At 43.0% G+C, this 25,215-nt stretch overlaps 1 protein-coding gene across 8 annotated transcripts in view; it reads left to right on the forward strand.

Annotated features, from left to right (window-relative positions):
- The first annotated feature begins 282 nt into the window (after window positions 1-282).
- LOC139381096 (homeobox protein Meis1-like) overlaps window positions 283-25,215 on the forward strand; it is a 200,354-nt gene continuing 175,421 nt past the window's right edge. For 3 of the 8 annotated variants that reach the window (XM_071124373.1, XM_071124371.1, XM_071124367.1), the window contains exons 1-6: window positions 302-983; window positions 2,568-2,788; window positions 3,830-3,971; window positions 4,297-4,347; window positions 4,910-4,960; window positions 5,952-6,098. In XM_071124373.1, coding sequence (XP_070980474.1) covers window positions 972-983; window positions 2,568-2,788; window positions 3,830-3,971; window positions 4,297-4,347; window positions 4,910-4,960; window positions 5,952-6,098 — 624 coding nt within the window. In that variant the 5' untranslated portion in view covers window positions 302-971. Of the gene's footprint in view, window positions 984-2,567; window positions 2,789-3,829; window positions 3,972-4,296; window positions 4,348-4,909; window positions 4,961-5,951; window positions 6,099-25,215 lie in introns of all 8 variants that reach the window. The other 5 variants (XM_071124369.1, XM_071124368.1, XM_071124370.1 and 2 more) reach the window with 4 other exon arrangements.

Consider the following 25,215-nt stretch of genomic DNA (forward strand, 5'->3'; position numbering starts at 1 on the left):
CAAACAAACACTACAGTAAAGTCGAGAACACGACCAAGAGTCAGGGTGATATCCCACACGCCGGGGCTAAAGCTATGCATGCATGGCTTTGACCAGAGCAACACCACCAGGGGCAGAGGGATGTTCTCCCTATAGCCTAGAACACAAACAGACAGGGGCTCGGAATACCCACTGACTGCTCAACTCGAGCTTTCGAAGGTCCTCCCACGACACCCCCCTCCTCTCCGCGCGACTTGATGTAGCCCATTCGCATTGTGTATAACGCGACCTGTTATGGCCACCACTACTTCCGGGTTTCGGCAGTCTGGTCCATATCCACTCCTCAGTCGCGTTTCCCAACTACTCGCACCCATTGTACACAAACCAACGAGGAGTTGGCGACTGAGCACAGCATCGATCGAGGGCTGCTCCTTTAAGAAAGACTAAGCCTGAATTATCACCCCACCTCCTCCTGATCTCCTTTACAGGGCTTTTGCGTTTTAAAAAATCAACCCAGGAGCCGAGAGTGATCAAAAGAAAAACGAGTGAGCTGAATGTTTTGTGTGCATTTGACTATTCACATTAGGTGTGCTAACCCGTGGAAGCGCGGCGCGGATCATCATTCATTCCGGGCTACTTTGACAAGCCTCGGCGTTTGATTGACAGGCGTGGTGGCAAAAAGCCATGAGACTTCGCTAGTTTTGTTTTGAGGGGTATTTTCATACTGTTTTTTTTTGGAAAATAAGACTGGGGTTTCTCTCCCTATGCCACTGCCCTGGGGATAGCTCAGGCCCTATTCGCGGTTGCTTTGGACTGAACTTGAGCTGAAGAGGGCTGGCTTGAATTCATCGTTGCATTTCTCTTGCAAGAAATACGGATTCTTGAAAGATCTCGCATTTGGAATTTGCGTTTTTATTTGTTCTTCACCCTGGCCTCTTAGGGGATATATCCGAAGCGAAAGGAGAGAAGAAGAGAGGGACTAGAGGAGGGATATGGCGCAGCGGGTACGTAGCAAGACTATCCCGAAAAGTTTCACTGTAACTCCACTGTGTGAAAATGCAAAGCCATATGAACACGGTAACGTGGCCAATGACAGACGCTCGCGGCGAAACTTTACTTTCTTCTTCAAGACCCCGCTGGACCGAATTCCATGTTTTGCAGTTTTGCATCTTTGGCACAATATTACGCACGGACGCACATATTTGCTGCTTCGCGAACTAGGGACATTAGAAGTGTCATCCTATCTGCTGTTTCCAGATTAGTCTTGACAGGCCAGTTACTGGAAGAGAAACAAAGAGCAATGGAACCAAACAAACCCAAACTTTATACTTCCAAAGTCGAATTTAAATGACTTTAGTCATTTTTGTAATTCATCAAATTCATGTAAATGCTTTGAGTTTTGAATCTCTGAGTGTTTTTTGAGATTATAATTTATTATCATCTAGAGTTGCATCCTCAATGATAGTTTATTACAAAGTATGCCTAATAACGTTTAATTGAGTCATTTGGGTAAAAAAAACATTTTTGCATATGCTAATAAAACACATTTTTGTCATGATGTGATGACATATGATTTGATACATAGCCTAAAACCCCCGGAATACTCGACTAGATGGCATAATTTTTTAAAATCAAATGTAAGAGAGATCACACTTATTATTCAAAGACCTTTTGCTTGATGGAGAGACACACTACATCAGTACCACGCGGGTCATTTGTGCACCTCTCCACGTGTCAGGGTCTAAATGGTAGTCTTTATAATACCGTGTCACGTTCAGAGTCCACAATACATCATTAAAATCACTCATTAATTCGTTAAAGAAACAGGCCCCAACATAAATGTTGTTTTAACTTTTAGTCAACGTGTTATACAACACGTATGTCTGTGTGAAAAGACATATTCAGGCACACATTTAGTATGGGCGTATGGGGATGGAAAATATGTAGACAACTTATAACTACAAATGACTTCGGTTTAAATGTTCATCTATCTATACTAGACATCTTCAATGATCATCATTATGAGAAACAGAAACATCAATTTAACTGCGTTTGTTAAATATATTAATGATGGTGTATTTGGCGTGTAATAACAGAGTAACCCATGTTACACAATTCTAATGATGCTCTAAAATGAGCAAACACTGTAATTAAAGAGACTAAATGTTGCGAAAGCCTACTATCAAATCATTCAAAATACACAAAGACGAAACATGCATGCTTGTCATCCGTTCTATCCTGCTCATATATATTTCAGTTTTTGCTATTTTAGTAGGCCTAGTTTTGGAATTAAAGATCAGATTTGAATAATGTTTTAACGAGATTATCCCTAATTTTGTTACTATTTCTTATATGGTGGTGTAAATATGTAAAATACTCTTAGAGCTACAGTTGAACTTTAAGGGTATTATATTATTGAATATAAACAAGGTCACTAAGGCCAACCTCGGTAGACTTCATTTTTTATTTATTCATTCATTGGTAGGTTACTATTTACACGTTATATTGTTGTCTGCAAAGTGCGTAAAACCACCACAGTCCTATAACTGTCCATTCAGTAGGAAACTGTGTTGTTATTGTGTATACAGTACGAAGACTTGCCCCACTACGGGATGGACGGGGTGGGTATCCCCACCACCATGTACGGCGACCCGCACGGTGCCCGCTCCATGCAGGCCGTCCACCTCAACCACGGCCCCCAGCTACACTCACACCAGTACCCGCACACAGCCCACAGCAACGCCATGCCGCCTAGCATGGGCTCGTCCGTCAACGACGCCCTGAAGAGAGATAAAGACCAGATATATGGGTAGGTGACTGTAGCTTACGGTTATATATGAGCAACTTTGTGTGGGATTTCACATGTTTTGGTTGATTTTCTTGTTGGAGTTGAAAATGTGTAGACTATTAGGCCGTGAAGAGCGGTTGGGAAAAAGTAAAATACACGTGGGATTGTTACCTGGGAATTATTGTTGTTTTGGAACTTTTTTTGTAAGAATAATTTATTGTCGAATGTTGTGTTGACTTCTATAACTTGGCACAAAGTTGTGTGCTCTTTATGTACTCAAAATAATAGGCTACGATATTTGCTGACACCAAATATTATGCACCCGTGACCCTGAGACCAATAGCTACTATGTACAGCAGCACATTTTAGGCTATATGTTTTGGAAATTAAAATTCCAATTAGTTTATTGTAGTTTTACAAGGACCTGTAATTGATTACTACATATTAATATAACTAAATGGTGTGCAATGGTCATGTTATATGGCCAATTTCGAGGAGTTTTATGTAATAAAACAGACACCCAAAATTATGCACACCCTACATTAATTTAGATGAGTTAATTAAAATTCCAAAGCATGATGTATGTACGGTGACTGAACATGTCACAAATAATTTAACTATTTTACTCAGTTCAATGAATGGTAGGCTTACTTGAGAGCGCCATATTTTTCTTAAATTCTAGACATTGGCCCTAACATTTCCAGAACGGTCATATCCGCGATTTACAAATGAGACTAAAATGGAACAAATTGCACGTATTAAACGTTTGCTATTTTCAAAGACAAAGGCAGATCTGGTCTATAGGCTTAGGAGAACATACAGTGCTGCACAAAAAAAGTACATTTTATTCAAATCATTTGACACAATTATCTGTCACTAAAAACTATATCGTTTGAATATTTTTCTGCACTAATAGGCTATAAACGCCTTACATAAAACAGCATACACATATCACCAATTCCCAGAGCTATGCCTAGTTGTTGAGACTAGCTTATAGAACCAGTGTTGACCCCGGCCTTGTTCTCTGCGGTGACATTTGCTATTGTGTTTGATTCCATGCAGGCACCCCCTGTTCCCCCTGCTTGCACTGATTTTTGAGAAATGTGAATTAGCGACTTGCACGCCCAGAGAGCCTGGGGTCGCGGGAGGAGACGTTTGTTCATCGGAATCTTTCAATGAAGATATAGCAGTGTTTGCAAAACAGGTCGGTGAAAAAACGTTACGCGCTATTAACATAGGCTACATTATGCATACGATTATAGATGTGTGTGGCTGAGCATAAGCCTATGTTTTTAAGCTGGGTATTTTGTTAGTGTAATTAAATGTTATTGTAAAGTTTAACATTGGAAATGTTTTGAAGCGTGTGTTGTTTAGAAGTAGCCTGATAGTATTTGTTATGCCATTAACAGTAGTTTATGTTTAACGCATTGTTCAATATTGGGAATACTATTTTAATATTAAATACATTATTATTTTTCTCACGGATGTTGCCCATAAGTGTTGAAGTGTTCATGATTTTGTGGTTTTAGATTCGGGCAGAAAAGCCGTTATTTTCATCGAATCCAGAACTGGATAACCTGGTAAGACAAATATTGATTTGATTATACAAGAAGTGGGCTAAGGACTAAGAGCCAACGTGGATGTATCCAACATATCAGGGCTTGCCTTCATATTATGTCACGGTTTCTGAAAACCAGACGCTGTTAGTTCAAAACGTTTCTCCAACGACTGGAGGTTGTTGTTCTTCAATCCGGATTGTTTGATTTTTATGATAGCCCTCGGTTGTCACGGTAGATAACCATCTTTTGAGGGCCGCATTAGAAAGCTGTCAAATGGATTTGGACTACATTTCCCTCGATGGAAAGTTATTACGTTAATAGTTTTCACTTGTAATGTAGGATATCTAATGCTTATGTCTGGGATAGCTTCTATTGTGTTTGATTGATTAGCCAATGTTGTAATGCCGTACGCTTATAAGGTTGAATATCAAGCTCGACATAAAATCAAAATTCAAAATCCAATTTAACATGAATAATTTTCTCCATTGTAGTTTCTTATATCCTATCCAGAAACATATGCCTATTTCATATTAGGACATTTTACAAGCTAATCTTTTTTTGTATTGTTATTTAAATTTTTCAGATGATTCAAGCCATTCAAGTTTTACGGTTTCATCTTCTGGAGTTGGAAAAGGTAATATCCCAGCTCCCTGTTGCTGCCTCGCCTTGTCACACTTCATAGCTATGGGCGACATTTGCATAAATGTATTTTTCTAGTCGGCTATAATTAGTGTCGAAATCAATCACGGGGCCTATTTCTCTTCCGCGTTGTAGCCTAATCACAACGCAAGCTGCTACAACTGCATGGAGCGGATATCTCTGTGACCAAATCTCTCTGAGAGCTAATAGTTTATTTTGGTGTAGATTACATACAAGGTGAATTAATTATATAATTTAAAGTATGTTATACGCGCTTTAGGTATTGGAGAATGCTAAAGGCCGAGAAAAGTAGCCCGCTGTAGCATAGATTGGCGTGACATCAGTGAGCTATTTTTGTATATGGTATATTGATATGTTTTACCAATGGTAGCCCACTGTCCAAACAATTGATCAGTTGAAATGATTGTTAATTAACTTTCAGTAGGCCGAGTGTTGGGCTATTTTAATACAATTCAAAACATGATATAACAGAAGGGTCGTTGCAGGCTGTAGCAGCATTGTGTAGCGATGCATTTAGCCCATACAGCATGCACCATCCTCGGCATGACCAGGCGACATGCACCGGGTTGGTTCGGTGGTAATAATGGAATCACTGGAGGAAATGAAGCAGTTTACCTTAAATGTCAATCAGTCGGGTCACCCCACCACCTCCCTAATGGACACAACCTGGGGGCACTGATACATTTAACACGGGTGTTGACTAGGTTGTAGCCCGCCAGTCTTCTTGTCATTGTCAATTTTCGTTGAAGTCTCAATTTTTCTCTGTAATAAAGTTACTTCATATTTCTGGATTCGGCTGGTCACGTGGGAGCGCACAGCAACACCATGTGCTCGCCTCAACCCATTTGGACCAGGTTGTCCAAGTTGGCTTGTAGCTTTGTAGTTGCAGGCATGTGTCAGATATACAGTACCTCATGTCTTTTCTTTTGGTGTGTTTTCCTATTCTCTTTTATGTTGTTCTATAGGTACACGAACTATGTGACAATTTCTGTCACCGGTACATCAGCTGTCTGAAAGGAAAGATGCCCATCGACTTGGTGATCGACGACAGAGAGGGCGGATCAAAATCGGACAACGAGGAAATAACAAGATCATCCGGGCCTCTTGATCAGGTAATGTCACATCTCTCTCTCTCTCTTTCTCTCTCTCTCTCTCTCTCTCTACTGGGAATATTCAGCGTGGTGTCTTCTGGGTCACTTCTCCGCGAGGCGCTGTTATTTGCATACGATTAAGACCATTTTAGATTCCATCGGAATGAAAATTTCTCTGTATAATGTATCCATTATTGGCCCATTAAGGTTTGATCCGGGAACCGACCCGGGGGAGATTAGCCCGAGAAAGCATCGCCATAAACTTGACCTGCTTCTTGTCCATTTTAATTTAGCCATCTTTCCCTTTTCTTATTTTCCTCCTCCTCTCCACCACCTCTGTCTTCTAGTTTTTAATCAAAACGAAACGTCATCAGTGCATTTGTATTACCACGCAGCCACTGTGGAGAGGCCAAACGCATAGTTTGATATCTCACCGGAGGGACTGAGACCGTGGGTTTAGTTGCCTTGGATTTCCCGTTGTAGTTTACGGTTCATTAGGTGTCTTGTCAGTATTTTTCCTCAGACATGAGCGCACATTGCTTAGGCGAATAGCCCTATTCGTGACCACTTTGTGCTTTAAAGCGCGAAGACAGAGAGAGATTCCATGGCACTTGCTGAAATTACGGTTTGATTTTGAAAGCTACTTGGCAGTAGGTTAGATTAGGACAAGGCAGTAGGCTACATTAGGGCAAGGCAGTAGGCTAGATTAGGGGAATGTTTCCTATTGTGAGTCGCGGGCAGCAGCAGCGATATCAGCACATCCTTCATTATGTGCTCCACTGGCTGCTCGCTCTCGAGGGACATTGTAGTGCGCGCGCAGGCATGACCCTAATGGTCCGTATTGCCGTTAAATAATGATAACAGTAATAATGATTAGAATTATGCAAATCTATAGCCCTATCTTTTATGCGGTGGATTTTAGGCCATTAATAGCATGCTTCATTTTGTAGCCTGAATAGAGACACAGCTTTTCTTATTTCACTTAACAAAATAGGCCTATATTTTCGAAAGTTATCTCTGTTAGGGTTTTAGAGAAGAATGAATGAAGGCCCTCAGAGACATAGGCTATGGATACCGATGAAGGGAAAAAACACAAGTGGCCAAATTAAAGAGATTAGCGGCTAGGCAGATATAAAAAGTAATGAAGCGATTAGGCTAAATAATTTAAATCCGTGGACCTCCATATGGTTGAGTGGCCGGCTAGAGCTGGCGGTCTGTTGTAGTGCTCCGGAGAGAGTGGCAGCGAGCAGCTTCCATGTTCTGTGGTGAATAGCGTAGTTAGCAGGCAGTATAGCCTAGGCATCGTCATTCATGGACGAGCTGGGACCAAAATGGGAGCGACCCCCTGCCTGCCTCAAGCTTCCTCTCTCTCGCTCTCTCTCTCTCTTTCTCCGTCACCAGGCCCATATTAATGATTATGCTAATGAGGCAGATCGCCCCGCCAGATAACACTTCATTTAATTCAAAAGCAGAATTAAATAACATGATGCCAATTGTGCACTTAAGTGTTTCTTTGAACGCGTATTCTTTGGGGACCTTGTCAAAGACGTTGCGCCTAGATAGTCTGAGATATGAGTGAAACTGTGGAAGATAAAGGGGTATCGAAATATAGGCTTCGCGAACACCCTAGGGTTTGTAGGTATATGAAGCACATCATGTTGTGCTCGCGGGCAGTGATATGGTACTTTAATTGACTTTAAGATGAAGACATGCCCTATTTTAATCTAATGATGGCCTTCCTTGTAGCCTAAATATTGAGGCTAATATCATATAGGCATATAGGTTGACAGTGTCTCCGCTGTGAAGCGCATTAATATGTAAAAACTGTTCTGACAGATCTGGAATATGTCCATATCAATTAAAGTCCTGATATTTCAGAGTAAGATTATGATACAATACAAAGTAGTGCAGCTAGCCTACATTTTAGGCATATCTGCTTAATGATCCATAAACCACAAATTAACTTATCCAGAGAGCGCTGAGGGGTCTTTGGCTCAAAGATAAGACCGTTTTCAATTAAATGAAACTGCACTTGTTTTATCGCGATACTTTCCAGCTGAGCTGAATATAGGCTATGTATTTTAGTATTTTGTATTTCTTGTAGGACATTTTATGCTTTTGCGTTTGTTAGGCGGCCGTGACACCCTTAACGGATTAGCGCCGTGTGAGAATTATCTCTATCCATATGTATTGTTAATATACGCCCTGGGGCATAACGTTCAATTGGACTGGAAAAAATATAGAGAATTTGTTAACAAGAAGGAACGGAAGCTCATTTATGCACAAACCAATTTATTCCAGCGAGGGGACTGTAGCAGAAAAGGGCAAAAAAAATAGTACTTTGAATTTATTAAACTCCAGGGTCTGCGCCGAGTTACTAGCAGCTTGTGCACCCAAGCATTGAACCAATAATGTTCCGTTCCGACTCCTCCATCTTTTTTTCCTCCCCTTGTTATTTTGCTTGTCTCTTGCTTTGCGCAGGAAAGTAGCGCATGCAGGAAGGACACAGGGCGCCTCTTGTCAAAAAAAGGAGCGGATAAGAGCATTTTAGGAGAGGTGAAACAGTCATAGAGAGAGGGAGAGAGTCTGGCTGTGAAGGCTTGTGAATGTGACCAAGCCAGTTTGGGTGTGCGTGTGCGTGCGTGCGTGTGTGAGAGAGCCCAGCCTGGCTACATGCTCCCTTTAAAACCCTTTTCCCCCTTCTCCCTAGAAAACTAGTTTTACCACATTTATTTGACATATTTAACCCCTTTATTTACTACACTTGACCGCAGCCTCTCCCTGCTCATTTTGACCCACTTGAAGGGTAGTCAAACATTTCCATAAATAGTTTCCTTTACTCTTCACTTTTTAATTAAGTGGTGTTCATGTGAACATAACACATTTCAAAACAACTAAAAAGTGATACACTTCTTAGCATATCGTCTAGTCTCCTCCACGGGAATAGGTGATGCTAGGAAATAATGTGCTTCTTAGCATATCGTCTAGTCTCCTCCACGGGAATAGGTGATGCTAGGAAATAATGTGCTTCTTAGCATATCGTCTAGTCTCCTCCACGGGAATAGGTGATGCTAGGAAACAATGTGCTTCTTAGCATATCGTCTAGTCTCCTCCACGGGAATAGGTGATGCTAGGAAATAATGTGCTTCTTAGCATATCGTCTAGTCTCCTCCACGGGAATAGGTGATGCTAGGAAACAATGTGCTTCTTAGCATATCGTCTAGTCTCCTCCACGGGAATAGGTGATGCTAGGAAATAATGTGCTTCTTAGCATATCGTCTAGTCTCCTCCACGGGAATAGGTGATGCTAGGAAACAATGTGCTTCTTAGCATATCGTCTAGTCTCCTCCACGGGAATAGGTGATGCTAGGAAATAATGTGCTTCTTAGCATATCGTCTAGTCTCCTCCACGGGAATAGGTGATGCTAGGAAACAATGTGCTTCTTAGCATATCGTCTAGTCTCCTCCACGGGAATAGGTGATGCTAGGAAACAATGTGCTTGCATGTTCCTAGGCTTCATCAACGCAGATTCCAACAACGACAACTAAGATTCCACACGACAACTAAGATTCCACACGACAACTAAGATTCCACACGACAACTAAGATTCCACACGACAACTAAGATTCCACACGACAACTAAGATTCCACACGACAACTAAGATTCCACACGACAACTAAGATTCCACACGACAACTAAGATTCCACACGACAGCTAAGATTCCACACGACAGCTAAGATTCCACACGACAACTAAGATTCCACACGACAACTAAGATTCCACACGACAACTAAGATTCCACACGACAACTAAGATTCCACACGACAACTAAGATTCCACACGACAACTAAGATTCCACACGACAACTAAGATTCCACACGACAACTAAGATTCCACACGACAACTAAGATTCCACACGACAACTAAGATTCCACACGACAACTAAGATTCCACACGACAACTAAGATTCCACACGACAGCTAAGATTCCACACGACAGCTAAGATTCCACACGACAACTAAGATTCCACACGACAACTAAGATTCCACACGACAGCTAAGATTCCACACGACAACTAAGATTCCACACGACAACTAAGATTCCACACGACAACTAAGATTCCACACGACAACTAAGATTCCACACGACAACTAAGATTCCACACGACAGCTAAGATTCCACACGACAACTAAGATTCCACACGACAGCTAAGATTCCACACGACAACTAAGATTCCACACGACAGCTAAGATTCCACACGACAGCTAAGATTCCACACGACAGCTAAGATTCCACACAACAACTAAGATTCCACACGACAGCTAAGATTCCACACGACAGCTAAGATTCCACACGACAACTAAGATTCCACACGACAATTAAGATTCCACACGACAACTAAGATTCCACACGACAACTAAGATTCCACACGACAACTAAGATTCCACACGACAGCTAAGATTCCACACGACAGCTAAGATTCCACACGACAGCTAAGATTCCACACGACAACTAAGATTCCACACGACAGCTAAGATTCCACACGACAGCTAAGATTCCACACGACAACTAAGATTCCACACGACAACTAAAACACATAAAACTAGTATAGGAAGACAGCTCCATATTCTGTTGTTTTAAAGTCCTTCAGTCATACATGCAGACGTGGCCCATGTATACATATCCCCACCCAGGGCTTAATCTCTTCTCTGTGTTGTTGATGACATGGTGCTTGTTGCCTTGCCGATTGCATACGTATTTGCCTAGCCCACACATGGCTCTCCACTGCTCCGAGTGAGCAACGAGATGGGAGGTCGTTCCAGCCACCGCGTCACAGCAGCAGCTAGCGCTCCGTTTGCACAGTTGTCTTTAATTGCAGAGAAGCAGGAGGAAGGTGCGCAGCAAATCTGCTAATGAACTTTGTGACAAGCTCAGAGAGTGGAAAACTGCTGCACCCTATTCCCTATTTAGTGCACTACTTTTTTCCAGGGTCCAAAGGGCTCTGTTCAAATGTAGTGCACTATGTAGGGAATAGGGTGCCACTTGGGTGGCATCCCCAGGCTGTCTAGATGCTGTGATAATAACGCTGTGGACACTGCATCTGGTGAGCTCTTCTCCTCTATTGTGCCCTCCATCCTGAAGTGGGGATCATTGTGCCCTCCATCCTGAAGTGGGGATCATTGTGCCCTCCATCCTGAAGTGGGGATCATTGTGCCCTCCATCCTGAAGTGGGGATCATTGTGCCCTCCATCCTGAAGTGGGGTTCATTGTGCCCTCCATCCTGAAGTGGGGTTCATTGTGCCCTCCATCCTGAAGTGGGGTTCATTGTGCCCTCCATCCTGAAGTGGGGTTCATTGAAATGACCCTTGTTTTTTCTTCCTATTTCCAGAGTGGTTCTAGAATGATTGAAAAGGAACATGCTCATTGGTCATATTGTTTGGAATGGGTTGAAGAGCGCTTTGAGCCAGTGTATGCAAATTCTGATAGCATAAGGACTTTGATTTAGATACGTTTTGTGAGTGTATACATAAATACAACCCTGAAGGTTAAGAAACATAGTGTCATTAGAAGTAAGACAAACACATGGTATTAACTGGTGTGTATTCAGGCCCAATTGAGACCAGAGTCTCATTCCCAATGCTGACCTGAGTACAAACATTTTTTATCACAAACAGGAAGTACAATTAACATTCCAAATAAAACAAGAAGAATAACAATTACTTAAAAACCACAACCTCAACACCACAACCTCAACACCACAACCTCAACACCACAACCTCAACACCACAACCTCAACACCACAACCTCAACACCACAACCTCAACACCACAACCTCAACACCACAACCTCAACACCACAACCTCAACACCACAACCTCAACACCACAACCTCAACACCACAACCTCAACACCACAACCTCAACGCCACAACTACAACACCACAACCTCAACACCACAACCTCAACACCACAACCTCAACGCCACAACCTCAACACCACAACCTCAACACCACAACCTCAACACCACAACCACAACACCACAACCTCAATACCACAACCTCAACACCACAACCTCAACGCCACAACCTCAACACCACAACCTCAACACCACAACCTCAACACCACAACCTCAACACCACAACCACAACACCACAACCTCAACGCCACAACCTCAACGCCACAACCTCAACGCCACAACCTCAACGCCACAACCACAACACCACAACGCCACAACCTCAACGCCACAACCTCAACGCCACAACCTCAACACCACAACCTCAACGCCACAACCTCAACGCCACAACCTCAACGCCACAACCTCAACGCCACAACCTCAACGCCACAACCTCAACACCACAACCTCAACGCCACAACCTCAACGCCACAACCTCAACGCCACAACCTCAACGCCACAACCTCAACGCCCCAACCTCAACGCCACAACCTCAACACCACAACCTCAACACCACAACCTCAACACCACAACCTCAACACCACAACCACAACACCACAACCTCAACGCCACAACCTCAACGCCACAACCTCAACGCCACAACCACAACACCACAACCTCAACACCACAACCTCAACACCACAACCTCAACGCCACAACCTCAACACCACAACCTCAACACCACAACCTCAACACCACAACCACAACTCCACAACCACAACGCCACAACCTCAACGCCACAACCTCAACGCCACAACCTCAACGCCACAACCACAACACCACAACCACAACACCACAACCTCAACACCACAACCTCAACGCCACAACCTCAACGCCACAACCTCAACGCCACAACCTCAACGCCACAACCTCAACACCACAACCACAACTCCACAACCTCAACGCCACAACCTCAACACCACAACCTCAATACCACAACTACAACCTCAACACCACAACCTCAACACCACAATAGAACTAAAGGAGGATTTACCTAAATTTGTGGAGACCAGAGGGACCTCAAGAATGAACCAATCCTGCGAGCGGGTTTGGTAGCTCATTCTCTTATAGGTTAGCAGCAAAGTTAGGTAAGTTGGAAGCTTGTGTAGCGGAGCTTTGGAAACAAAGAATAGCAGTAATGAAGTGACCTGTGGGACTTCAATGAGGAGCAGCCGACCTTTTGATACAGGAAGCAGTGGTGATTATTGAAACTGTCACCTGTGGGACTTCAATGAGGACCAGTACAAAAGTATTCAAGACTGTCACCTGTGAAAAACATGTATATCGTGTTTGAGGCTTCTCTCCGTGGACAGTCGTCAGTGTTTGGCTAGAGAGCTCCCGGCCACAGTAACACACGGCCATCTTTCCTCCACAATAAAGCCCAGGTTCTCTGGCTTCTCCTCCACAGGGCCTTGTTCCCAGGTGCCTTCCACCCAGCTGTGTTTGTGTGTGTCTTTTGTGTGTGTGTGTGTGTGTGTGTGTGTGTGTGAGAGAGACCTAGCAGTGTTAGTTTAGGTTACTCCCGTGGTTATCTGGCTGACCCCTAGTGACCCCTTGGGCATGCTGTGACTCAATGGAAAGCCTGACCAGTGACCACTGGGACACACACACACACACACACACACACACACACACACACACACACACACACACACACACACACACACACACCTCTCTGAGGGGGCGCTAGTAGTTCTGTAATCATCATGTTGCTCACTATAGTTAATCTATATCTGCTGCTGTCCGTTCAGTATGGATCAAAATACACAAGGCCAACACTCTCCATCTCTCTCTCTCTCTAAGCCCCCCCCTTCTCTGTCTATCTCCTTCTGTCTCTCTCTCTCTGTCCCCCCCTTCTCTGTCTATCTCCTTCTGTCTCTCTCTCTCTCTCTCTCTGTCCCCCTTCTCTGTCTATCTCCTTCTGTCTCTCTCTCTCGCTGTCCCCCCCTTCTCTGTCTATCTCCTTCTGTCTCTCTCTCTCTGTCCCCCCCTTCTCTGTCTATCTCCTTCTGTCTCTCTCTCTCTCCTTCTGTCTCTCTCTCTCTCTCTGTCCCCCCTTCTCTGTCTATCTCCATCTGTCTCTCTCTCTCTCTCTCTCTCTCCCCCCCTTCTCTGTCTATCTCCATCTGTCTCTCTCTCTCTCTCTCTCTCTCTCTGTCCCCCCTTCTCTGTCTATCTCCATCTGTCTCTCTCTCTCTCTCTCTCTCGCTCTCTCTCTCTCTGTCCCCCCCTTCTCTGTCTATCTCCATCTGTCTCTCTCTCTCTCTCTCTCTCTCTCTCTCTCTGTCCCCCCTTCTCTGTCTATCTCCATCTGTCTCTCTCTCTCTCTCTCTCTCGCTCTCTCTCTCTCTGTCCCCCCCTTCTCTGTCTATCTCCTTCTGTAAGCAACAATCTCCCCTGTTCTTCAAAACAAACTTTGGATTATTCCACTGATTGTCAGTAATAGCTGGGCTTTGTAGTTGAAAAGAGGGGCTTTAACCCCCCCCTGCCCCCCTATTCCCCCCCCCCCCCCCCCGCCTAGTCCTTTCCATTAGAAGTGAATGTGGTGCTGCTGTGGACGATTCAACAAGTGATACAAAGAGTTGACCACGTGACCTGTGTGGGTTTCTTGTCCTCTTTTATAGTGCTGGAATAACAAGTAGGGTGTGATTCCATGAAGGAATCAGAAACAGAGGAACAGGCCCCACTTCAAACAATATCTCAATGAATATAGAAAGGACTTTTAAAACAGGGCAGTAAAAATACACCATTTTACTGGCATTTGCTTTTAAAGACCATCGATAAGATAGATTGTTTAGTGTTGTAATCGTTACTGTCTTAGTGATTATAGTGTAGTAAATGGCAACCATAATCTACCGGTTTCTGTTATCTTGTAAGTCTTCAGCTTCTTCCTTGAAGTTATTTTCTCAGGCTGCTGTCCCTCTCTCTGGTGCCAAGTGGTTTTAGAGCTAAACCAACAATAACCTGGTTTAACACGTGTGTACTCAGTTAATGGAAAGTTCCTTTCCTCCTCAACCCCCCCCCTCCCTCTGCCCCCCCATGGGTCTTTCACAATAGGTCTGTGACTAACTCAGGTCTCTAAGGGATTCAATAAGAGCATCTCACTGGTATAGCAGGGTCCAGTTCATTAGGCACCACACGGAAGAAACACGGAGGGATTATCAGGACTGGTCCAATAAGAAACACTCATTTTTACGTTTTCTGTTGCAAAATGTTTCTAAGATGTTTTCCGTTGTGTTTAACTAATGAACCCAGTTGAGTTCTGCTAAAGGACGACACCTATTATTACCTGTCAACTATCCTGTGTCTTCTCCACTTGTAGTGCTGATTACACACACAGAGACTATACAACTATCCTGTGTCTTCTTCACTTGTAGTGCTGATTACACACACAGAGACTATACAACTATCCTGTGTCTTCTCCACTTGTAGTGCTGATTACACACAGAAAAACCTCGTTGTTTTGGGACTGGATCTGGAGGAGCCCTTGAGCTGGTGTAGTTTTCTGGTTGAGTCTCACGACTAGGTAAACAAAAACACTTTGTTGCCGATGCCAAAGATCCATATTACCATCCTTGATCCATTTTCTGAAGCCGCCTGCATAGAAGCAAATAGACGGCTAATGTAAAAGCTGGTAATTAAGTCAAACATGTAATTAGGCCTATCCTTGATTGGCTTATATGGTTAGTTAGCTCACCAGTTTGAAAAGGCAGCAGAATATACCTGTAGGCTATTGCACAAAGATTATACTTTGCTTGCTCAAGAGACCAAAACCAGTTAGATTCCTTCCACACACGCAGGCATGCACACACAAAGAGAAGGAGATGAGAGGAGAGGACGGGGGAAGGGAAGGAGAGGGAACGAGAGGAGAGGGGACGAGAGAAGAGGAGCAGAGGAGAGGGAAGGAGAGGGGACGAGAGGAGAGGAGGAGAGGGAAGGAGAGGCGAGGAGGAGAGAGGAGAGGAGAAGAAGAGAGGAGAGGGGAAGATAGGAGAGGAGAGGAGAGGGGAAGATAGGAGAGGAGTCAATTGGTAAGTCAGTAAACTTGACAGGTTATCATACTGTCCTTTATCTCCCCACGGGAGAAAACAAAACAAACAACCATTTACAATGGGCAATCTTTACCCTCTCTCTCGCTCTCTCTCTCTCTCTCTCTCTCTCTCTCTCTCTCTCTCTCTCTCTCTCGCTCTCGCTCTCGATCTCGATCTCGATCTCGATCTCGATCTCTATCTCTATCTCTATCTATCTCTCTCTCTCACCATCAAAACTCAGTTCAGGTGGATCAGAGATTGCATCATTCAGGGTGTTGCTTTGGAATGCTGGGAGCCTCAACTATCTGTCATTCTCTGGTGACACACGGCATTCCTTTAGATGCAAACCTTTTCCTTTTTCAAAAAACAAGCAGCATGGTTTATGTTCCGAATGGCATCTTATTCCCTATGTAGTGCACTACTTTATACCATAGCCCTATGTAGTACACTACTTTATACCAGAGGCCTATGTAGTGCACTACTTTATACCAGAGCCCTATGTAGTGCACTACTTTATACCAGAGACCTATGTAGTGCACTACTTTATACCAGAGCCCTATGTAGTGCACTACTTTATACCAGGGCCCTATGTAGTACACTACTTTATACCAGAGACCTATGTAGTGCACTACTTTATACCAGAGCCCTATGTAGTGCACTACTTTATACCAGAGGCCTATGTAGTACACTACTTTATACCAGAGCCCTATGTAGTACACTACTTTATACCAGAGACCTATGTAGTGCACTACTTTATACCAGAGCCCTATGTAGTACACTACTTTATACCAGAGCCCTATGTAGTGCACTACTTTATACCAGGGCCCTATGTAGTACACTACTTTATACCAGAGACCTATGTAGTGCACTACTTTATACCAGAGACCTATGTAGTACACTACTTTATACCAGAGCCCTATGTAGTGCACTACTTTATACCAGGGCCCTATGTAGTACACTACTTTATACCAGAGCCCTATGTAGTGCACTACTTTATACCAGAGCCCTATGTAGTGCACTACTTTATACCAGAGCCCTATGTAGTACACTACTTTATACCAGAGACCTATGTAGTGCACTACTTTATACCAGAGCCCTATGTAGTGCACTACTTTATACCAGAGGCCTATGTAGTACACTACTTTATACCAGAGCCCTATGTAGTACACTACTTTATACCAGAGACCTATGTAGTGCACTACTTTATACCAGAGCCCTATGTAGTACACTACTTTATACCAGAGCCCTATGTAGTGCACTACTTTATACCAGGGCCCTATGTAGTACACTACTTTATACCAGAGACCTATGTAGTGCACTACTTTATACCAGAGACCTATGTAGTACACTACTTTATACCAGAGCCCTATGTAGTGCACTACTTTATACCAGGGCCCTATGTAGTACACTACTTTATACCAGAGACCTATGTAGTGCACTACTTTATACCAGAGCCCTATGTAGTGCACTACTTTATACCAGAGGCCTATGTAGTACACTACTTTATACCAGAGCCCTATGTAGTACACTACTTTATACCAGAGGCCTATGTAGTGCACTACTTTATACCAGAGCCCTATGTAGTGCACTACTTTATACCAGAGGCCTATGTAGTACACTACTTTATACCAGAGGCCTATGTAGTGCACTACTTTATACCAGAGGCCTATGTAGTGCACTACTTTATACCAGAGCCCTATGTAGTGCACTGCTTTATACCATAGCCCTATGTAGTGCACTACTTTATACCAGAGCCCTATGTAGTACACTACATTATACCATAGCCCTATGTAGTTCACTACTTTATACCATAGCCCTATGTAGTACACTACTTTATACCAGAGCCCTATGTAGTACACTACTTTATACCAGAGCCCTATGTAGTACACTACTTTATACCAGAGCCCTATGTAACACTACTTTATACCAGAGCCCTATGTAGTACACTACTTTATACCAGAGCCCTATGTAACACTACTTTATACCAGAGCCCTATGGGCTGGATGTAAGGTGAGCAATAGAGTTAACACAATAACAAACAAAGCAAAACACACTGACTGAAGCATTGTGGGGGACGGATGGAGGATCCCAACTGTCATCTTTGATTCAGGTGTATCAGTGGGTCAGAGAGTTATTTAGTTATTCAGTAGGTCAGAGAGTTATTTAGTTATTCAGTAGGTCAGAGAGTTATTTAGTTATTCAGTAGGTCAGAGAGTTATTCAGTGGGTCAGAGAGTTATTTAGTTATTCAGTGGGTCAGAGAGTTATTTAGTTATTCAGTAGGTCAGAGAGTTATTCAGTGGGTCAGAGAGTTATTTAGTTATTCAGTAGGTCAGAGTTATTTAGTTATTCAGTGGGTCAGAGAGTTATTTAGTTATTCAGTAGGTCAGAGAGTTATTTCGTTATTCAGTAGGTCAGAGAGTTATTTAGTTATTCAGTAGGTCAGAGAGTGATTTAGTTATTCAGTAGGTCAGAGAGTTATTTTGTTATTCAGTGGGTCAGAGAGTTATTCAGTTATTCAGTAGGTCAGAGAGTTATTTAGTTATTTAGTAGGTCAGAGAGTTATTTAGTTATTCAGTAGGTCAGAGAGTTATTCAGTTATTCAGTGGGTCATAGAGTTATTTAGTTATTCAGTGGGTCAGAGAGTTATTTAGTTATTCAGTAGGTCAGAGAGTTATTTTGTTATTCAGTGGGTCAGAGAGTTATTCAGTTATTCAGTAGGTCAGAGAGTTATTTAGTTATTCAGTGGGTCAGAGAGTTATTTAGTTATTCAGTGGGTCAGAGAGTTATTTAGTTATTCAGTGGGTCAGAGAGTTATTTAGTTATTCAGTAGGTCAGAGAGTTATTTAGTTATTCAGTGGGTCAGAGAGTTATTCAGTTATTCAGTGGGTCAGAGAGTTATTTAGTTATTCAGTAGGTCAGAGCGTTATTTAGTGGGTCAGAGAGTTATTTAGTGGGTCAGAGAGTTATTCAGTAGGTCAGAGAGTTATTTAGTTATTCAGTAGGTCAGAGAGTTATTTAGTTATTCAGTGGGTCAGAGAGTTATTCAGTTATTCAGTGGGTCAGAGAGTTATTTAGTTATTCAGTAGGTCAGAGCGTTATTTAGTGGGTCAGAGAGTTATTTAGTGGGTCAGAGAGTTATTCAGTGGGTCAGAGAGTTATTCAGTAGGTCAGATAGTTATTCAGTGGGTCAGAGAGTTATTCAGTTATTCAGTAGGTCAGAGCGTTATTTAGTGGGTCAGAGAGTTATTCAGTGCGCCAGAGAGTTATTCAGTGCGCCAGAGAGTTATTCAGTGGGTCAGAGAGTTATTCAGTGGGTTAGAGAGTTATTTAGTTATTCAGTGGGTCAGAGAGTTATTTAGTTATTCAGTGGGTCAGAGAGTTATTTAGTTATTCAGTAGGTCAGAGCGTTATTTAGTGGGTCAGAGAGTTATTCAGTGCGCCAGAGAGTTATTCAGTGCGCCAGAGAGTTATTCAGTGGGTCAGATAGTTATTCAGTGGGTCAGATAGTTATTCAGTGGGTCAGAGAGTTATTAAGTGGGTCAGAGAGTTATTCAGTGGGTCAGAGAGTTATTCAGTGGGTCAGAGAGTTATTTAGTTATTCAGTGGGTCAGAGAGTTATTTAGTTATTCAGTGTGTCAGAGAGTTATTTAGTGGGTCAGAGAGTTATTTAGTTATTCAGTAGGTCAGAGAGTTATTCAGTAGGTCAGAGAGTTATTTAGTTATTCAGTGGGTCAGAGAGTTATTTAGTTATTCAGTGGGTCAGAGAGTTATTCAGTGGGTCAGAGTTATTTAGTTATTCTGTAGGTCAGAGAGTTATTCAGTGGGTCAGAGAGTTATTTAGTTATTCAGTGGGTCAGAGAGTTATTTAGTTATTCAGTAGGTCAGAGTTATTTAGTTATTCAGTAGCTCAGAGAGTTATTCAGTGGGTCAGAGAGTTATTTAGTTATTCATTGGGTCAGAGAGTTATTTAGTTATTCAGTGGGTCAGAGAGTTATTTAGTTATTCAGTAGGTCAGAGTTATTTAGTTATTCAGTAGGTCAGAGAGTTATTCAGTGGGTCAGAGAGTTATTTAGTTATTCAGTAGGTCAGAGAGTTATTTAGTTATTCAGTGGGTCAGAGTGTTATTTAGTGGGTCAGATAGTTATTTAGTTATTCAGTGGGTCAGAGAGTTATTTAGTTATTCAGTGGGTCAGAGAGTTATTCAGTAGGTCAGAGAGTTATTTAGTTATTCAGTGGGTCAGAGTGTTATTCAGTTATTCAGTAGGTCAGAGTTATTCAGTGTGTCAGAGAGTTATTTAGTTATTCAGTAGGTCAGAGAGTTATTTAGTTATTCAGTGTGTCAGAGAGTTATTTAGTTATTCAGTAGGTCAGAGAGTTATTTAGTTATTCAGTGTGTCAGAGTTATTTAGTTATTCAGTGGGTCAGAGAGTTATTTAGTTATTCAGTAGGTCAGAGTTATTTAGTTATTCAGTAGCTCAGAGAGTTATTCAGTGGGCCAGAGAGTTATTTAGTTATTCAGTAGGTCAGAGAGTTATTTAGTTATTCATTGGGTCAGAGAGTTATTTAGTTATTCAGTGGGTCAGAGAGTTATTTAGTTATTCAGTAGGTCAGAGTTATTTAGTTATTCAGTAGGTCAGAGAGTTATTCAGTGGGTCAGAGAGTTATTTAGTTATTCAGTAGGTCAGAGAGTTATTTAGTTATTCAGTAGGTCAGAGAGTTATTTAGTTATTCAGTGGGTCAGAGTGTTATTTAGTGGGTCAGATAGTTATTTAGTTATTCAGTGGGTCAGAGAGTTATTTAGTTATTCAGTGGGTCAGAGAGTTATTCAGTAGGTCAGAGAGTTATTTAGTTATTCAGTGGGTCAGAGTGTTATTCAGTTATTCAGTAGGTCAGAGTTATTCAGTGTGTCAGAGAGTTATTTAGTTATTCAGTAGGTCAGAGAGTTATTTAGTTATTCAGTGTGTCAGAGAGTTATTTAGTTATTCAGTAGGTCAGAGAGTTATTTAGTTATTCAGTGTGTCAGAGAGTTATTTAGTTATTCAGTAGGTCAGAGAGTAATTTAGTTATTCAGTGGGTCAGAGTGTTATTCAGTTATTCAGTGGGTTAGAGAGTTATTTAGTTATTCAGTGGGTCAGAGAGTTATTTAGTTATTCAGTAGGTCAGAGAGTTATTTAGTTATTCAGTGGGTCAGAGAGTTATTTAGTTATTCAGTGGGTCAGAGAGTTATTTAGTTATTCAGTGTGTCAGAGAGTTATTTAGTTATTCAGTAGGTCAGAGAGTTATTTAGTTATTCAGTGTGTCAGATAGTTATTTAGTTATTCAGTGTGTCAGAGAGTTATTTAGTGGGTCAGAGAGTTATTTAGTTATTCAGTAGGTCAGAGAGTTATTCAGTAGGTCAGAGAGTTATTTAGTTATTCAGTGGGTCAGAGAGTTATTCAGTGGGTCAGAGAGTTATTTAGTTATTCTGTAGGTCAGAGAGTTATTCAGTGGGTCAGAGAGTTATTTAGTTATTCAGTGGGTCAGATAGTTATTCAATTGGGTCAGAGAGTTATTTAGTTATTCAGTGGGTCAGATAGTTATTCAGTGGGTCAGAGAGTTATTTTGTTATTTGTGTGCGTGTGCGTGTGTGCGTGTGCGTGTGTGCGTGTGTGTGTGTGGTGTGTGTGTGTGTGTGTGTGTGTTATTCACATGATCATCTCAGACAGTAACATGCGTGGTGTGAATATACACATCATCATGGAACATATTTTCTCGAGGGGCGAAACAGGACAGACAAGCCTCCACCATGTTCTTTACTGTTGTAAATGCTTTGGTAACCCCAAGATTTCTTGCATGAGCGCTTGTTTAATAAGAGGCATGCTGGCGGTCTCTCTCTCTCTCTGTGAGAAAGGCAAGCTCTTCCTGAGTCTAAGACCTGGCACAATGAAAATGCGTTGAATTGGAATGCTTTACAGATCACAGCCAAATCTGAATTTCCAGCAGGGAAAATCTTTTCATGGTGAATTAAGTCATGGCGGTGGAGAAACAATTTGTAATGAAGAAAGTTATGTATAGATCCCAAACAGTTCTCCCTCCCTAGGCTGGGCACACAGTGGTGACACCACAGAGTTCTCCCTCCCTAGGCTGGGCACACAGTGGTGACACCACAGAGTTCTCCCTCCCTAGGCTGGGCACACAGTGGTGACACCACAGAGTTCTCCCTCCCCAGGCTGGGCACACAGTGGTGACACCACAGAGTTCTCCCTCCCTAGGCTGGGCACACAGTGGTGACACCACAGAGTTCTCCCTCCCTAGGCTGGGCACACAGTGGTGACACCACAGAGTTCTCCCTCCCTAGGCTGGGCACACAGTGGTGACACCACAGGAAGGAAAATGATGTGGATATATTGAAGCAACATCTCAAGACATCAGTCAGGAAGTTAAAGCTTGGTTTCAAATGGATCTTCCAAATGGACATTGACCCCAAGCATACTTCCAAAGTTGTGGCAAAATGGCTTATTACGGACAACAAAGTCAAGGTATTGGAGTGGCCATCACAAAGCCCTGACCTCAATCCTATAGAAAATATGTGGGCAGAACGGAAAAAGTGTGTGCGAGCAAGGAGGCCTACAAAGCTGACTCAGTTACACCAGCTCTATCAGGAGGAATTGGCCAAAATTCACCCACCTTATTGTGGAAAACCTAAACAATTGAAAGGCAATGCTACCAAATACTAATTGAGTGTATGTAAACTTCTGACCCACTGGGAATGTGATAAAAGAAATACAATCTGAAATAAATAATTCTCTCTACTATTATTCTGACATTTCACATTCTTAAAATAAAGTGGTGATCCTAACTGACCTAAAACAGGGGATTTTTACTAGGATTAAATGTCAGGAATTGTGAAAAAATGAATGTATTTGGCCAAGGTGTATGTAAACTGAACTTCCCACTACTACTGTAGGTGCTTATGAGTGTCCAGACCTACTGTTTTGAAACGGTATAGCTTGGGGTACGAGTGGAAAGAGCTAATGGAATTGGATGTATATCATTTCCTTTGTACTTTTACTCAAATATGACCATGTCTACTTCTTCCACCACTGCTGCTCACCAGCCTGGTGTTAGTATCTTCTTTCCCTCTGTTTATGCACTTAGTTATTGACCTTGTCTTTTCTGTCCAGGCCTGGCCTCTCCAGTGTTTGAGTTGTCTTATAATGGGGGGCGGGGTGTTGTTGTATTAGTTGTGTGTTGTGATCTCAGTAGTGAACCTCACTGTGCTGTTTTGGCCCAGGCTTCTCAACCCAGCGTTGTTGGTGTGTGTGTGTGTGTTCTGATCTGTCCTAGACCAGGCTAGTCGGCCCAGTGTTGTTGGTGTGGGTGTGTTGTGTGTGTGTGTGTGTGTTCTGATCTGTCCTAGACCAGGCTAGTCGGCCCAGCGTTATTGGTGTGTGTGTGTGTGTGTGTGTTCTGTTCTGTCCTAGACCAGGCTAGTCGGCCCAGCGTTATTGGTGTGTGTGTGTGTTCTGTTCTGTCCTAGACCAGGCTAGTCGGCCCAGCGTTATTGGTGTGTGTGTGTTCTGATCTGTCCTAGACCAGGCTAGTCGGCCCAGCGTTATTGGTGTGTGTGTGTGTGTTCTGTTCTGTCCTAGACCAGGCTAGTCGGCCCAGCGTTATTGGTGTGTGTGTGTGTGTGTGTGTGTGTGTTCTGTTCTGTCCTAGACCAGGCTAGTCGGCCCAGCGTTATTGGTGTGTGTGTGTGTGTGTGTTCTGTTCTGTCCTAGACCAGGCTAGTCGGCCCAGCGTTATTGGTGTGTGTGTGTTCTGATCTGTCCTAGACCAGGCTAGTCGGCCCAGTGTTATTGGTGTGTGTGTGTGTGTGTGCTGTTCTGTTCTGTCCTAGACCAGGCTAGTCGGCCCAGCGTTATTGGTGTGTGTGTGTGTGTGCTGTTCTGTTCTGTCCTAGACCAGGCTAGTCGGCCCAGCGTTATTGGTGTGTGTGTGTGTGTTCTGATCTGTCCTAGACCAGGCTAGTCAACCGAGCGTTGTTGGTGTGTGTGTGTGTTCTGATCTGTCCTAGACCAGGCTAGTCGGCCCAGTGTTGTTGGTGTGTGTGTGTTCTGATCTGTCCTAGACCAGGCTAGTCAACCCAGTGTTGTTGGTGTGTGTGTGTGTGTTCTGCTCTGTCCTAGACCAGGCTAGTCGGCCCAGCGTTTTTGGTGTGTGTGTGTGTGTGTGTGTTCTGTTCTGTCCTAGACCAGGCTAGTCGGCCCAGCGTTATTGGTGTGTGTGTGTGTGTTCTGTTCTGTCCTAGACCAGGCTAGTCGGCCCAGCGTTATTGGTGTGTGTGTTTGTGTTTGTGTGTGTGTGTGTGTGTGTGTGCGTTTTTGGTGTGTGTGTGTGTGCTGTTCTGTTCTGTCCTAGACCAGGTTAGTCAGCCCAGCGTTTTTGGTGTGTGTGTGTGTTCTGTTCTGTCCTAGACCAGGCTAGTCGGCCCAGCGTTTTTGGTGTGTGTGTGTGTGTTCTGTTCTGTCCTAGTCCAGGCTAGTCGGCACACCCTTTCCTAGGGGGCCGTGCTTCAACCTCCCATCTCCCACAAGGTAGCCTGCTCTCTCTCGTTTGTTCAATAACAATTCATGCAATAGTTTGCCATTTCCACCCCTATTGTAATTATATTTTCAAGTGGGATTTGTTGGTGAATGTAAAAAGCACAACATGGTTTTAGTTATGTTTAGTTATGTTTTGGTGCTTGGCATTCTGAGTCCCTGGGGTACTGTAGTGTTCATTTATCCTCAGTTGACTTCTGAATAAACAAGTGTTCTCTCTATTTTATAAAGCACCAAGTACTGTGTCATAGAGAGGGAGAGGAAGGGAGAGAGGAAGGGAGAGAGAGACAGACAGAGGTAGGGAGGGAGGGAGGGAGGGAGGGAGGGAGGGAGAGAGAGGGAGAGAGGGAGAGAGGGAGAGAGGGAGAGAGGGAGGGAGAGGGAGAGGGAGAGAGAGAACTTAAAAAGACGATAGAGGCCTGTAATTTTCATCATAGGTACATTTCAACTATGACAGACAAAATGAGAAGAAAAAAAATCCAGAAAATCACATTGTAGGATTTTTTAATGAATTTATTTGCAAATTATGGTGGAAAATAAGTATTTTGTCTGTCATAGTTGAAGTGT

This window comes from Oncorhynchus clarkii, chromosome 23, assembly GCF_045791955.1.
Source record: "Oncorhynchus clarkii lewisi isolate Uvic-CL-2024 chromosome 23, UVic_Ocla_1.0, whole genome shotgun sequence".
Taxonomy (NCBI): Eukaryota; Metazoa; Chordata; class Actinopteri; order Salmoniformes; family Salmonidae; genus Oncorhynchus; species Oncorhynchus clarkii.